At 51.9% G+C, this 14,939-nt stretch overlaps 1 protein-coding gene across 1 annotated transcript; it reads right to left on the reverse strand.

Moving 5' to 3' along the window:
- Positions 1 to 1,407: 1,407 nt before the first annotated feature.
- Positions 1,408 to 3,651, reverse strand: PHLDA3 (pleckstrin homology like domain family A member 3). The gene is made up of 2 exons (XM_047839785.1): positions 3,014 to 3,651; positions 1,408 to 1,777 (listed from the first exon to the last, which is right to left on the reverse strand). The coding sequence occupies exon 1, from the start codon at positions 3,461 to 3,463 to the stop codon at positions 3,086 to 3,088; it is 378 nt and encodes a 125-aa protein (XP_047695741.1). The 5' UTR covers positions 3,464 to 3,651; the 3' UTR covers positions 1,408 to 1,777; positions 3,014 to 3,085.
- Positions 3,652 to 14,939: the final 11,288 nt, after the last annotated feature.

Raw genomic sequence — 14,939 nt, forward strand, 5'->3', positions numbered from 1 at the left:
TTGAAGAGCAAGGATTCTATTTTAGAGGCCGTCTTATAGGACAGAGATGCTAACGCTTTCCCATTCACATGGCTCCAACAAAGAAGGGGTGGAGACCCCATCATCTTCTCGCCAACCCCCCCCCCCCCCCCGGCCACCCAAGTGTGGCCATCCTCACCATCTTTCTCCCCAAGCCCATGACAGACATCACCAATTGACCACAGCATGCTAGGGGAGCCCAGATCTTGCTCAGCACATACCAGGGGTGACGTGGAAGATGATGCTTGTTTGCGATGCTGGGACTAAGCTATCCATGAAACAGGGATACAGCCTAATGAGGTAATAAATGAGATATTTGTCAAAACTCTCTTGTAATTTGTAAGTTCTTTGTCACTTGTGAGATGCGGTGCTCGTAACAGATGAACAAGGCACTCCCGAGGACTCTAAGGTACTGGGACATAGGATGGGGAGGTCTTGGCTGGATAGTAGGAGAAATCATATGGGGAACAAAACAGGTCAGAAGCACAAAGAGGTTATTAAAGAGACTTCAAATTGTTGAAGGGGGCCACACAGCCCCCTCGTTCCTTCTGGAGACTCTGAAGTAGGCCACTGCTTTGCCACAGGGAAGGCCAGACGTGGTGGGCAATGGAGGAAAGGAGGGCAGAGTAAACTGCTGACCACAACATGGAAAGATCTCGAGCGTTACCCGATGAATTTCTGTGTAACTCAGGCAGCTATTTCTCTGTACTTCAGCTTTTCCCGTGCTGTAATCATTCCTTTTAAACCATCCAGCAAGGAATGCTTACTGCATAAATGTGTGAAGCCTGAGTATGTAAATGACAGGGAGACCAACTCTGCTCAGAAAGCTGAGCCACCTCCCAGGATGGCAGGGGCGGCATGGCCTTCTGGAAAAGCAGCTACATAGACTGAGTTGGCCAGTAGAACATCCCTCAGTCCAGGCCTTACGGTCCCTCCTTCCTAGGACCGCTGAGGTCGTGCCTCCTAGGGCTGCGGTGTCTCTCCCCACCCAGGCCGGAGATCTCAGAATGGGTTATGGAGTGGAGAAGCGAGGGTAGGAGAGGGATGCTCCAAGCACTGGGTCTTTGTGGGCAAAGAACTCCATTCAGCAAACGGTGTGGTCACTGCCCTTTGCGGGGACTCTTCATTTTGGGATAGGCATGAAATGGTAACGGCCAAACCCCCACCCCACCCCCACCACCTCCAGGCCTAGCACCACAGTGGGGGGGAAGATGGGCAAGAGGTGGGGGGCGAAGTGTGCAAAGAGACGGCCTGGATGGGTGGGGGTCCCAGAAGGACCGAAGCAGCAGGAGACCCTCAAGTGTGGGCCTCAGGGCCCATCAGCTCCCCCCACCAAGGTGAGTCCAGAAGTGATGCCAGGCTGGTTCCTCCCCGGGGTACCAGCCTGGCCTCCTGAGTCCTGAGGCGCTGGCTTGGCACCCCATGGGGAAATGTCCTCCTCGCGGCACGGCACAAACTGGGGACTAACAGCAGTCTGCAACCAGATGACGGGGCCGCCGAGGGGAGGGTGCTTGGATGCCAGCTCTCCATCACCATCTGTACGTCAGGCTGTGGCTGCAAAGCCCTGAGCTGGGAATGTCCGGAGACTCTGAGAGTGTCCAGGGGCTGAATCTTCATCCTCAGCCCCACATGGCCTTCTGCCCTCCTCCCCGGGCCCCATCCATTCCTTCAGCTCCAGCGTCTCCTCCACGTGACCATGGCTTCCGCCTCGACATATGGAGCACAGTCACGCTCCCATGAGCCAAAAGGGGCAGGAGAGCTGGCAAGAAAGAGCAGCAGTTAGGGCAGGGGCAGACACTGAGATAAGTATCCACAATGAGCTGCTTTCCATCAGAGCTTTCCGACCTTCTCCACATCAGGAGAAAGGTAGAAAATAGTATTTGTACAACACACTGTGATCAGGGGAGGAAACTGCTTCCTCCGAGTCCCCCTGAGGCCTGAGGGATCAATACGGACCAGTTCTCAGTACAGCAGGTCTCCCTCCCTCTCGGCTAATCCTCACTACAGTCAACAGGAGGGTCAAAGGGGTATATGACACCGGGTGGGGCTCCAGGCTCACGGGGACTCTCCTTGGCAAGGTGGAGAACTGCGGGGCTGGAGGGTGAGATGGTATGAGAGGGGATATAGGTTTCCACCGGAGAAATGAAAACCTGAGTGGTATAATTCCGTCCTCGGCCCTACTCGTGGTTCCCACGGGGAGGGAGTGGCATCTGGGGAAGAGGGCACAGGGCTGGGAGCCAGGGCTTCTAGGTTCTATTCTTGGTCCCTCCCCTGGGCCTTCCTGACCACAAATCCGCCCCTCACCCCCTGCCCTACTGCTCAAGGAGGATTAAGACATCACAAATAACAAATCATGACCCCATCCTGCACCCCTCCACCCACCCTGCCCCAATGCCCCACCCCCTTCTCCAGCTTCTCCTCTTCTAGCCCAGCTGGGCATTGGCTGGCACTCAGAGGCAGGCGGACAGGCCCATTCCCCCTTGGTATCGGTGGCCTGGCCTCTGGCCTGGCCTGCCCACCCTCCAACACCTCTAGTCTGCCAGCAGCTCAGCCCTAGGACCCGATATCCACTGTCAAGAATGGGTAGTGGAGCCCTGGCCCAGCCTAGTCAAACCCTCCCCCTAAGGGCCCACCTTGGGAGCTGGGTTCTGTTCCCAATGACTCTGCTAAATGAAGGAGACTGTCTTTCTGCTGGAAAGCCTTCAGGGAATGCGCAGGCCAGCCTCCCTCCACCAGAGCCAGGGCAGAACCAACCTGTAGGGAGACCCATCCCACCATCTTCCTCTCTGTCACCTGGGGCACATACGACCCTCGTGCCGGAGGCCCCAGGGGTTAAGTCCAGCTCTTGGCCTCCCTTGCTCAGACTCCTAAGCTCCTACTCCCTGTCGGCCCTAGGGTCGTTCAGCTTTGACGTGGAATGCTGGTGGGAGTCCCCCATTTTCTCCATAGGGGAAAGAGAAGGAGAGAAAGGAGGGTTCAGTCTCCAGGGGCCTACCTGACTTGACCTCCGTACACCACGTGGTGGGGAGGGTGCGGAGCATGAAGGTAAGATGGCAAGTTGTGCGGCTTAGGACACGAGGGTCCCGGCCCCGAGGCTCTGCCTGGCCCGCACAGTCTGGATTGCCTGCTGGTTCTTGAACTTGACCAGGCCCAGGGTGATCTGGGCGTTCCAGCCAGGATCCTCGAGGGGGCAGCGGAAGTCGATCTCGCCGCCTCCCTCGGTCACCAGCGTGAAATAGATGTGGCGCCCGGTGCTCTCCACGCATTCCACGGCCTTGATGCGGGCGAAGCTGAGCTCCTTGGGCCGGCCGCCGGTGCCCTTGGCCTCGAAGAGCTGCAGCCCGCGCTCGGTGAGCACACAGCGCTTCCGCTTCCACAGCTGCAGCAGCCCGCCGCTGCGCTTCTCCAGCACGCCCTCCTTGAGCACAGTCGCCGCCGCCGTCATGGGCGCCCAGACGTCCCGGGAAAACTGCAGGCTGCGGTGGGCGCTGCGCCCTCCCCGGCTCGGCAGCGCCGGATTCTGGCGCCCGGGGCCGGCTGGCCGCGCGCCCTGCCACCTGCGCCCCGGCCGTCCGGTGCGCCCGCCGCGCAGTCCTCGGGCCACCGCCGTCCGCTCGGCGCCCGCAGCCCCGCTCCGGCCCCTCCGCCGCCCCGCGCGAGCTGCCCCGCCCGGCCACTGCCCGGTGCCCCGGCGGCTTCCCGGTCCGAGAGCCCGGCTGCGCACTGGCACCACGCTCGCCCGCTCGCTCCGCTGGGCTCTGCCTGCGCGCTGGGCGGCAGCTCGAGGGATGTGCCCTTACATGTTCCTCTACTCGCCTCCTGCGCCGCCCGCCGCGCATTCCTGCCCCGGCGGGCCCTCCCCCTCCGCGCCGCGCACCCGGCGGGGCAGGGCTCCGGGGGGCGGGGCCGCGGCGGGGGCTCGGGCACTCACTGGAGGCGCTGGGCGCCGGGCGGGGACGGCTGGTACCGACAGGGGGGCTGCTTACCCAGCAGCCGTAACCTCGTGGCCTGCCGTGTGCCGCTTCTTGGAACCACAACTCCTCCAGGCCTCGGACGCGGGGGATCGTGGAGGGGCGGGGGTAGGGAGCGGCTCCTACTTGAGAGGGTCGCTGCTGGTGAGAGGGGGTAGCTCTGTGGTCGCGCAGTGCACCCGTTGGGACTTGCATAGTGGGCGTCAGACATCTGCTGGACGTTTCCCAGGCCGCGGGAGCCCTGGCCCCCCCAGCCTGAGCCCCTTCTCCTAGTTTGGCCAGCTCCCCTTTGGCACGAGGACGATCTTGGGGTGGGGGGTGGGGGCTAGGGATCAAGCCTCTGTTGGGTTCCCTCCCCTTCTGCTGCCCCGCTGTCTCTGCGTGGGCGACCCACCCCTCCTACTCTTACGCACATCTCCAGCTCACATCTCCAGCTCGGGGAGAAGGGTAGAGAAAAGCCAGGGCGAACTGAGCAGAGAGAAAACCTGAGGTCTCTCAGCCTCTCTGTGGTAGCGGAGAGGGGACCCCATCGTGATCTGGAGAGGTCACTTCCTGCAGTGTTCTTCGTGGCACACACTTGGAGACACCCGTCGCTCAGCCCACGTGGACCGACCATGCCTGGAGTTAGCTGCTAGCCTGTTTGTTGCAGACCCTCCGCGGATTCCAGCAGCCTCTCTCTGCCACCCTAAGAGAGCGAGCTTCCCCAGGATTCCTCGCTGAAGGGGGATGGGGAGGGAGAAGGCTTCCCTCCCTTTTTGGCCTTAAGGGCTTTGCGCTGAGTTGAAAGCCCTGCAGTGTTGGGTTCAGACCTCAACCCTTCCTCCTTGACTGCTGTGTCCCCGCCCACCTTGGGCAGCTCCATTAGCCTCCTAAAATTTCCTCATTTGTCAAATGGAAAGATTTATTCATTCTTAGTTCATGAAGCTCTGATGAATAAGTTAGATAACATTTGTGAAAGCCCCAAATCCGGGCCTGGCAACTCTGAGTCCCAGTAAAATGTTATTCCCCCCCTCCCCCCACTTCTCTTGCCTTCAGAGGAAGATGAGGACGGGGAGAGTAGGCCAGGCACAGGAAGATGGGGCCTCTAGGTCCTAATTCTGCCTGGTCTTGGTCAGCTCCTCCAGGCCCACAGTTTCATAAGGGCCTATTCATTGACCTGTTAATAATAGAGTATTATGGGAATAATATGTAGTAATGACAGTAATAAGACCTCTTTGTACCCACACCCTGTTTCCATCCTCCTGCCCATTGATGTGGAGCTTGATGGGCACAAAGAGGGTCCAGTGTAGAGGGGAGGGGTGCCCCAAGTCAGGAGGTGGAGGAAGGCAGCTGTCAGCGTCCCACCACAGCTCTACAGCCCCATGTGCTGCAGGAGCACCCACGCCCCAGGACAGCTAACTCCCTAACCTGCAGGGTACCCCCACCCCGCCCCCACCCCGGGGAGAGGAAGTGGCCAGCATCACGAGGAAAGAGAAGCAGCCAAGATAGGTGTCTCTTGAGACACAGAGGGCAGCAACAGAGAAAGCTCGAAACTACCCACAGTCCTGTCTTAGGGACCCCCAAAGTCTCAGTCTGTCTGCCAGCCATGCCCTCACATGGCTTCTCTCGCCAGCCCACACCCCCCCACACACACCTGCTCCATAAGAATCTCCCGAGTCCACCAATCTGGCATAGTCCCACCATGATCCAAAGCTCTATCTTGGAGGAAACAAGGCTCTAGACCAGGCTGCTAACCTGCTCCTTGCTCCGTTTTGTCTCTATCGCTTCCTCCTCTCCCTACCCTGAGCCTGGAACTCACTGATTCATTCTCCAGTTTCAGGTTAATTCATAAAGGTATGCACTTCTAAACGTTATAGGGGCTCCTCGTGTTTTTTATTCTCTTGATAAATTGGTATTGTTATTATTATTGTGCTCGTTTTCCTGATGAGAAAAGTGAGCTCAGAGAGGTCAGGCAACCTACAGTAGGTCACCCAGCTCTGTAGATGACAAAGCTGGGAAGATAACACATGGTAGCTAAGAGGACCCAGGGTCTTGTGATGACACCACCCTGCCTCTGTATAATCATCTGAGTACCCGGAGTCCTTTTTTACACATGACCCAGCCACCCACACTTTCCTCTTTGGTGTGCTAGGTGGAGTGGTACCAAGTGTTTGGACATAGGAGAAAGGGCAAAAAAAGACAGGAACATTGGATAGCAAGAGTGAGTGGGTAAAGAGGAAGCCAGAGGCGGAAATTCAGTATGGCATACTCTATTGCTGGAAAGGTCTTTACCAAGTAAACAACCAGTTCCCGACGCCACCTCTCCTCGGTGTCCTGTGTAGGTCTTACTGGGAGTCCTATCCTCCGATCTCATGACCTCTTGGGAAGAGAGGAGGTGACTCATTCTAAATCCTTCCCCAGAATTGGCATTCTGCCTGGTAGCCCCATTTGAGAGATGCTTGGGCCCAAGTAACCCAACTTGGTGCGTCAGGAGGATCAATAAGCATTCTAGAGCCAGGGGAGCAGGGCTGGGCTGGGGAGGCTCGTGTTGGTGCTCCCCTCCTGCCAGAGTATCCCTATGCTGCCCCTGGGAACTGGACCTCTAACTTAGCCTTCCTGGGGCACTCAGTTGGGGGCAGTGCTAGGCCCCGGAGATGCTCACTCAATTCTTATGGGCTTGTTTACCCTACACGGGACTGCTGGACAGAATGTCCCTGGTTGCAGCCCAAAGCTGGCTCCGCCCTCTGCCCAGCCCAAAGGAAAGCTGATCTGCACTGTCAGGCAGTCTGAGTCCAGCTGGAACGGGCTAGACTACAAAATGGCCCCAGGGAATAGTGTGCTAGAAATGCTCCAGCTAGGTCTGAGCCATCCCTGGTGGGGAGGAAGGAGCCCTGGATCCACTTGGTGGCGACCCAGGACAGGATGGAATGGCAGATGGGAATAAGGTGGGACAGAGGCCAGAATGGGACCCAGAGGGACATAAAAAGTAACATAAATTCTTGTTTTCTACAATATTTACTTAATCTTATAAATTCTGTTTAGTGGTCATCAATTGTTCCACTCAATCTATAGAAAAAGCATCAAAGATCATTCTACTTACAAAACAGAATTTCTATTAACACTATAAAAATTGGGGCGCCTGGGTGGCTCAGTCAGTTAAGTGTCCGACTCTCAGTTTCAGCTCAGGTCATGATCTCACGGTTTGGAATTTCGAGCCCAGCATCCGGTTCTGCACTGACAGTGCAGAGCCTGCTTGGCATTCTCTCTCCTCTCTCTCTCTCCCCTGCCCCTCCCCTGCTCACTCCCTCTCTCTCCCTCTCTCTCTCTCTCTCTCTCTCTCTGTCTCTCAAAATAAATAAATAAACTTTTAAAAAAGGGACTTAAAAAACAAAGTTAAAAAAAACACCGTAAAACTTGTAAAACGGAAGTAAGATCATGTCACTCCTTTTCCTGCAATCTACCAGAGCCTTTCATCTCTGAGTAAGGCCCCTCTCCTGCTGGTTTTCTCTCTATAGCACATACCACCATCTAACATTCTTAATGTTTTTCTTATTTGTTATCTATCCCCTCTACTAGAATGTAAGTTCTGTGCTAGCAGGGAATTTTATCCTGTTTTCTTCATTCCTTGTGGCTCTAGCACCTAGAATGTTGCCCAGTACACAGTAGGGCCTCAGTAAATCATTGTTGAGTGAGTGAACGAAATGGTAATGGAACTGACAAAAATTGGGAGCTGGAGAAAGGAGACTGTAGTAGTTTCCTTTTCTTTCATTACAAGGAGTCAATAACTGCTATCTAGTGTTAATGAACTAACAGAGAGAGGTCTAAGTACATTATTTAAAAGAATTATGGTAAGGGGTGCCTGGATGGCTCAGTCGGTTGAGCGTCCAACTCTTGATTTCTGCTCAAGACATGGTCTCCACGGGTTCATGAGATCACGCCCTTTGTCAGGCTCTGTGCTCACAGGGAGGAGCCAGCCTGGAATTCTCTCTCTCCTCTCTCTCTGCCCCTCTCCTCTCTCTCAAAATGAATAAATAAACATTCAAAAAAGAATTATGATAACCACTGGATGGTCGTAGGGAATGTTCAGGGAGAGACTGTTCTGGATGACATTGTAATGGTGGCTACACGACATTATGCATTTGTCTAAGCCCATAAAACTGTGTAACACCAAGAGTAAACTTAATGTAAACTATGAACTTTAGTTGTAGCAAATATACTAACATGAGTTCCTTCGCTATAATAAATGTACCACACTAATGCAAGATGTCAGTAACAGGGAAAACTATGGGGGCAAGGAGAGATACGTAGGAATTCAGTACTATCTGATCAATTTTTCTGTAAATGTAAACCTGGTCTAAAACCCAAGTCTGTTATTTAAACAAACAAAAATAAATGGTTAACCGTAGTTCCTCTGGGAAAAGACAAGGAGCAAAGATAAAGACTTTTACTTTTTCATTGGTCATCATTCTGTACAGCTTGATTTTATTTATTTATTATTTTCTTACTATATACATGTTTTGCTTCTCTCTCTCCCTTTTTTTTAATGTTTATTTATTTTTGACAGAGAGACAGAGTGTGAGCGGGGGAGGGGCAGAGAGAGAAGGAGACACAGAATCCGAAGCAGGCCCCAGGCTCCGAGCTGGGGCTCGAACTCACAGACCGCGAGATCATGACCTGAGCCAAAGTCAGACGTTCAACCGACTGAGCCACCCAGGTGCCCCAATCTCTCTCTTTTAAAAGCAGGCTTCATGCCCAGCAGGGCTTGAACTCATGACCCTCCGACCAAGACCTGAACTGAGATCAGGAGTCAGATGCTTAACCGACTGAGCCACCCAGGCACCCCAATGTTTTGCTTCTCTTAAAAATCCAGTTAAATGCACAATACACAGATGTTCATACACAGTGGAGCAGTTAACAATAATGAAACAGATCTATAGCTCTTAACAGAGAGAGATATCTAAAATATGTTGTTTTGCAGGGAAAACATTTCAGTACAGTGAGCGTCAGAAGGTGTAGAATACGATCCCAAATGAACAAAAAGTTTGTGTCTCTCTGTGGTACAGGTTTTATCTGGAAGGATTCGCACCAATATGTTGCCTATGGAATCTCCAGGATGTGGATCAACAGCATGAATACTCTTGTTACTTTATAAGCATGTTCCTACAGGCATTCTCTGTTTTATTGCACTTCACAGATATTGTGCTTTTTACCAGTTGAAGGTTGGTAGCAACCTGCATCGAGCAAATTTATTTGCACCATTTTCCTGACAGCATTTCCTCACTTTGTGTCTCTGTGTCACCTTTTGGTAATTCTCGCAATAGTTCAAACTTTTCCGTTATTATTGTATTTGTTATGCTGATCTGTGATCAGTGATTACAGCTCAATGAAAGCTCAGATGATAGTGTGTTTTAGCATTAAAATGTTTTTGAATTGAGGTGTCTGTACAGCATCTTTTTGGACATAATGCTGTTGCACACTTAATGGACTACATATAGTACAGTGTAAACACAACATTTAAAAAATTGTTTTAATGTTTATTTACTTTTGAGAGAGAGAGAGAGACAGACAGACAGACAGACATAAGGGGGAGGGGGAGAGAGAGAGAGGGAGACACAGAATCCGAAGCAGCCTCCAGGCCCTGAGCTGTCAGTACAGAGCCCGACGCGGGGCTCGAACCCACGAACCGCAAGGTCATGACCTGAGCCGAAGTCGGACACCCAACCATCTGAGCCACCCAGGCGCCCCTAAACACAACTTTTATGTGCACCGGGACATCAAAAAATTCATTTGATTCGCTTTATTGCAACATATGCTTTATTGCAGTGGTCTGGAGCCCAGCCCACAATATCTCCAAAGCTGTGCTTGTATATGGTTTGGATGTCACACGCACACATGTATTGCACATATTTTAAAAATAAAACAAAAACACAGGGCTGGCTTGAAAGCAAGGGTCAGTTTGGAGATGTAAATGGTAGTCACTGGCCACAAGTTTTCTCCAGGGTCAGCGGGGCCTTCTGGAGTGGGCCATGTACACCACAGCAGAGCAGCCAGGGGGGCTGAGCCGTGGGGCTCAGTCTCTCCTATATCTGCGCTTCACTTGCCCTTTCCCTACCCTGGAAAACACAGAAACAGGCAGGTGTCCCCACAGGCCCCTAGGCACCTGCCTCATTGTCCCCTAGTCACTGGAAATGGAAGGCTCATCTAGGCTACCTGGGTTTGACCCCTGGTAAGGAAGAGGTGGTGCGGTGTAGACAAGTACTTCTCAGACTCTAATGTGCAAACAGATCACCTGGGGCTCTTACAAATGCTGATTCTGATTCAGCAGGTCCGGGATGGGATCTGCGATTTTGCATTTCTAGAAGCTTCTATGTAACACTGACGCTGCTAGTTCCTTTGAACATCCAGGGTCTAGAGCAGTGGTTCTCAAAGTGCGGTAGCAGCATCAGCATCACCTGCGAACTCGCTAGAAATATAGATTCTAGGCTCGACTCCAGACCTACCAGAAATTCTGGGTTTGGGGCCCAGCAATCTGTGTTTTAATGAGCCTTCCGCATGATTCTGATGCATATGAAAGTGTGGGAATGTCACGTGCAGAGGAAGGAGCACTCAGTCAGGAGTCAGGGCACCTGTGTGATAGCCCCAGCTCTGTGACACCTTGGACAAGTCCATCTCAGTTTCCTTGCGCATCTTGTCTAGCTTGTGTCAGATTTGCAAGAAATCCTGGTTAGTGTACATGGAACTAACTATGAAACATCTATACTGGTTGTCTTCCCTTTAGGTAAGACAAAAAGAGCATTGCTACTTCCTCTCAACCTCCACATTCACAGATGCAGCTGGTCAGGCAGCTCCTGATCACTTAGATGACACAGGAAAATGGGTTTGCCCGCAGCCCTGCTCCTCCCTCCCCTCTTCCCTCTGGTTTCTGCACACACCCTCCAGTCCGCAGGTCCCTCCCCGCCCTCCTCTCCCTGGGAGACCCACCTCCCCCAGCTGACCTCTCCCCCAGACTTATCCTGACCTGCCTGCACCCCTTTGATGTAGAGTCCTTTGTTCTAGAGCTTTGGGGTTTCCTCGGATCTCCCCGTTTCTCTAAAGGGAAACAGAAGAAAAAACTGATCAAGGCTTCGAGTCTAACGATTTGGGTTTTATGGGCACCATTGCAACAGACATCAAGTGGGTAGCAACCCTGCAGCCGACCCGCCCAGGCTTGCTCCTGGGCCTGGCTCTCTCGGTGGAAATCCCCTCCCACGCTCAGCCCTTTAACCACTTTCCAGCCCAATAACTTTCCTGATTCACCAGGGATCCCTTTCGTCTTGAGAGCGGCCAGTAACCCCCTCTCGGATGGGGCCGAGTCTGGACTTGAAGGCATTTGATCCCATCTTGGGTCTGGCAGAGATTGGACTTGTGGGCCTGGGCTTCAGGTTGGGGCCTGCAAAATCTTCCCTTTTCCCACGTCGTTCCGGCATCTGGGTGCCCGTGTTGTCGGAGCGAAGGGGCTGCCCTGGAGTGACCCTTGTCCTTGGGAACAATGGGCTGAAGAGCAAGGACAGCAGAAGACTGGCTGATGCCCAGGGATATAGTGGTCGAGACCTGCCAGCAAGAGCTGGGCAAAACTGTACACATCAATTGCTTTCTATTTCATGGCTTTCGTTTCCTGTTCTTTTAATAAGAATAATGTGCTTCAAGTGCAATTAATATTTGAATGCATTTTTGTAGCAAAAAAAATTCAAAATATGCACAGTATCTTTTCATCGCCCTTCCTGTGCCCCCAACCCCAGAGACAACGGTCACTGAGCTTGGCAGAGGTTGTGCCAGACATTTGTCTTGACTTCACACACATTTGCACCCAGGTTATTTTTTTTTTATTATTATTTAAAAAAAATTTTTTTTTCAACGTTTATTTATTTTTGGGACAGAGAGAGACAGAGCATGAACGGGGGAGGGGCAGAGAGAGAGGGAGACACAGAATCGGAAACAGGCTCCAGGCTCTGAGCCATCAGCCCAGAGCCTGACGCAGGGCTCGAACTCCCGGACCGCGAGATCGTGACCTGGCTGAAGTCGGACGCTTAACCGACTGCGCCACCCAGGCACCCCATCACCCAGGTTATTTTAAAACGGTGTCGTCATCAGTAATGGCAGAGGTTGGTTGGACAATTCATAAGTCCCCTGCCAGCCCTGACATTTTCTGCATTTGTGGGTGGCTCTTCTCTCTCCTCCTAAAGAGCAACCATTCATGGGATCTCACTAAAATTATGCCACGGATGTGGGGGGTTGGGGGAACTCATAGAAGAGAAAAGGATGGAGGGAAAGGTAATATCACAGGGTCAACAATAGTTCCTTCTGTGAGAGGGGATTATAGATACTGGCTTTTTTTTTTCCTGCTTGCCCTTGATTTTCAAATGTTTCATAGTGAGTGATTATGAATTTCCATGAGTATTACTTGGATCATTGAGAAGTTCCTATGTAGTGCCATTATCAAGATCAGGCAGAGAAGGCAGTGAGGTGTCCAGCCTGGGACTGGGGTCAAGAAGTTAACCAATGGCTCAGGGCAGAGGGGTGTAGAGGGGCTGAGGGAAGGGAGGGAAGTTCCTGGTATGTTCTTGAACATAATCTACTGGGAGATTCATGGAAAGGAACATCACAGTAAGTCCTATCAGATGTGAATTCAGTGTTTTACAAGCCACACTCTGGGCTAGGCACTAGGGACACAATGGTGAATCAGTGGATCACACTTCTCTTTTTAATGGGGACTGGTAAAACAGGGGGAGGTGGAGCTCACATCCTTAGGGAAGCCCCTCCCACCTTCAGGAAGAGGATTTCCCTCCTATTGAAGAGGTAAGCATTAGTTCTTTGACAGGCCACAACCTTGACTTTGTAGACATACGGACCCCCAGTACTGGATACAGTCTACCGAAGGTGTTATCCCCATGTCATAGCTGATAGGAGTATGCATATCAGTCAGGATGGGCTAGGCTATGGGTCACTAACAAATTCCCCCCAAATCCCCAGTACAGATTCCAAACACACATTCTCAGGCCCCACCCAGTCCGGCTGAATCAGAATCTCTAGGATGGGGCTGGGAATCTATTTTAAAAGCTTCCCCCTAGGGATTCCTGGGTGGCTCAGTCAGTTCAGCTTCCAACTTCAGCTCATGTCATGATCTCACGGTTCCTGAGTTCGAGTCCCACATCGGGCTCTGTGCTGACAGCTTGGAGCCTGGAGCCTGCTTTAGATTCTGTGTCTCCCTTTCTCCCTGCCCCTCCCCCACTCATGCTCTGTCTCTCTCTCTAAAATAAACATTAAAAAACCTTTTTTTTATTAAAAAAATAGGGGTGCCTGGGTGGCTTAGTCGGTTGAGTGTCCAACTTCAGCTCAGATCATGATCTTGCTGTTCATGGGTTCGAGCCCCACGTCAGACTCTGTGCTGACAGCTCAGAGCCTGGAGACTGCTTCTGAGTCTGTGTCTCCCTTTCTCTCTGCCCCTCCCCAACTCGTGCTCACGCTCTCTCTCTCTGTCTCAAAAATAAATAAGCATTAATAATAATAATAATAAAACAAAATTAAATCAATAAAAGCCTCCCCCAATTCAGGGGAGGCTCTGCTCACTGTGGCACTCACAGATCCAGATCGACAGAGGCTCTATCTTGATACATTTGATCATTTGTAAATGGGCGTAATGCTAGCACCTATGTCTCAGGGTTACTGTAAGGATTAAGTGAATTAATACATGTAAGGTCTTCAAATAAGCTACGGCACATAATAAATACAAGAGATGGAAAAGGGACAGGGAAAAGGGAAAGAAAGAATGGCATCCACAGTGAGTCCTAAAGAGTTCTGCCCACGGGTGACACAAATTACTTCTCACCTTAAGTTAGGGGCCAGAGCAAGCCACACGGCTACATATAACTTCAGAAGAGGATAAGTGTAACCCTATCATGTGCCCAGAAGATGGGGAGTGTCTGTCAAGAGCAGTGTGGCCACCATGGACCCGCTGGTGTCCTCAGGAGGCAGGGCCATGAGGCAAGGTGTCCAGGGACTTCCCTTCACTCCTTGATTAGAGAGAATCAACGCCCCGCCCCGGCCCAGCACCAAGCCCTTGAACCCTCTGGAGGAATCAGGTTGAGGTCAACAGAGTGGAACTGTAAAAGGTTCAGGGCAGATGCTTCAGAAAAGTCACCAAGGGCTTGTCTGGGCATGAAAAATGCCCACTAAGGGCTTTATTTATCGTAATCTACTTCCTGAATTTCCATGGCCTTTGGGGCGAGTCTTCCTAGGCCCATAAACTTGGAACATCAGAGCTGGGTGGGTCCCCTAGAACCTGGCAGCTCGAGTGTGGTCCCGGGATCAGCAGCAACACCACCTTCCCCTGGGAGCTTGTGACAGAATCTCAGGCCCCACCCCAAACTACTGAATTATAATCTGCATTTGAACAAGATCCTCAGGAGATTCGCGTGCACCTTAAAGCCTGGAGGCACTTCACTAGAATTAATTCAGGCCAACATCTTCATTTCACAGAGTGAGAGGCTGACACCCAGAGGGGAGGAGGGCGGCTCCAAGTGACACAGCTGGTTCCAATCTTGGCTCCAGCGCTTGCCAGTGATTTTGTGCAAGTCGCTTAAAAATTCACTGAATCTCAGTTTCCTCTTCTATGATAAAGGGATTATATAACTCCTTCATAGTGCTGACGTAGGAATCAACTAAGACAACATTAAGACCACTGCCAGCACATAGTACGTGCTCGGTACATGTGAGCTATTGCTATGGTCCTAACTCTGTTCTAACACCACATCTCATACCTCCTGGCACATGCAGTTTCTTCTAAAAGAAGGAGGAGCAGGGGATGGGACCCAGCTGCTTGTGTCTATATCCTGCTCTGCCATTTGACCTTGAGCCCAGTTCCTCAATTGTTCTTTGGTTCCTGGCCTCAGTTAGATCATTCATAAGTGGATATAATGATGGCACCTACTTCAT

Source organism: Prionailurus viverrinus, chromosome F1, assembly GCF_022837055.1.
Source record: "Prionailurus viverrinus isolate Anna chromosome F1, UM_Priviv_1.0, whole genome shotgun sequence".
Classification (NCBI taxonomy): Eukaryota; Metazoa; Chordata; class Mammalia; order Carnivora; family Felidae; genus Prionailurus; species Prionailurus viverrinus.

Bases quoted from the DNA above. Each gene is read 5' to 3' on its own strand.
- PHLDA3 (XM_047839785.1), bottom strand. From the start codon at position 3,463: ATGACGGCGGCGGCGACTGTGCTCAAGGAGGGCGTGCTGGAGAAGCGC.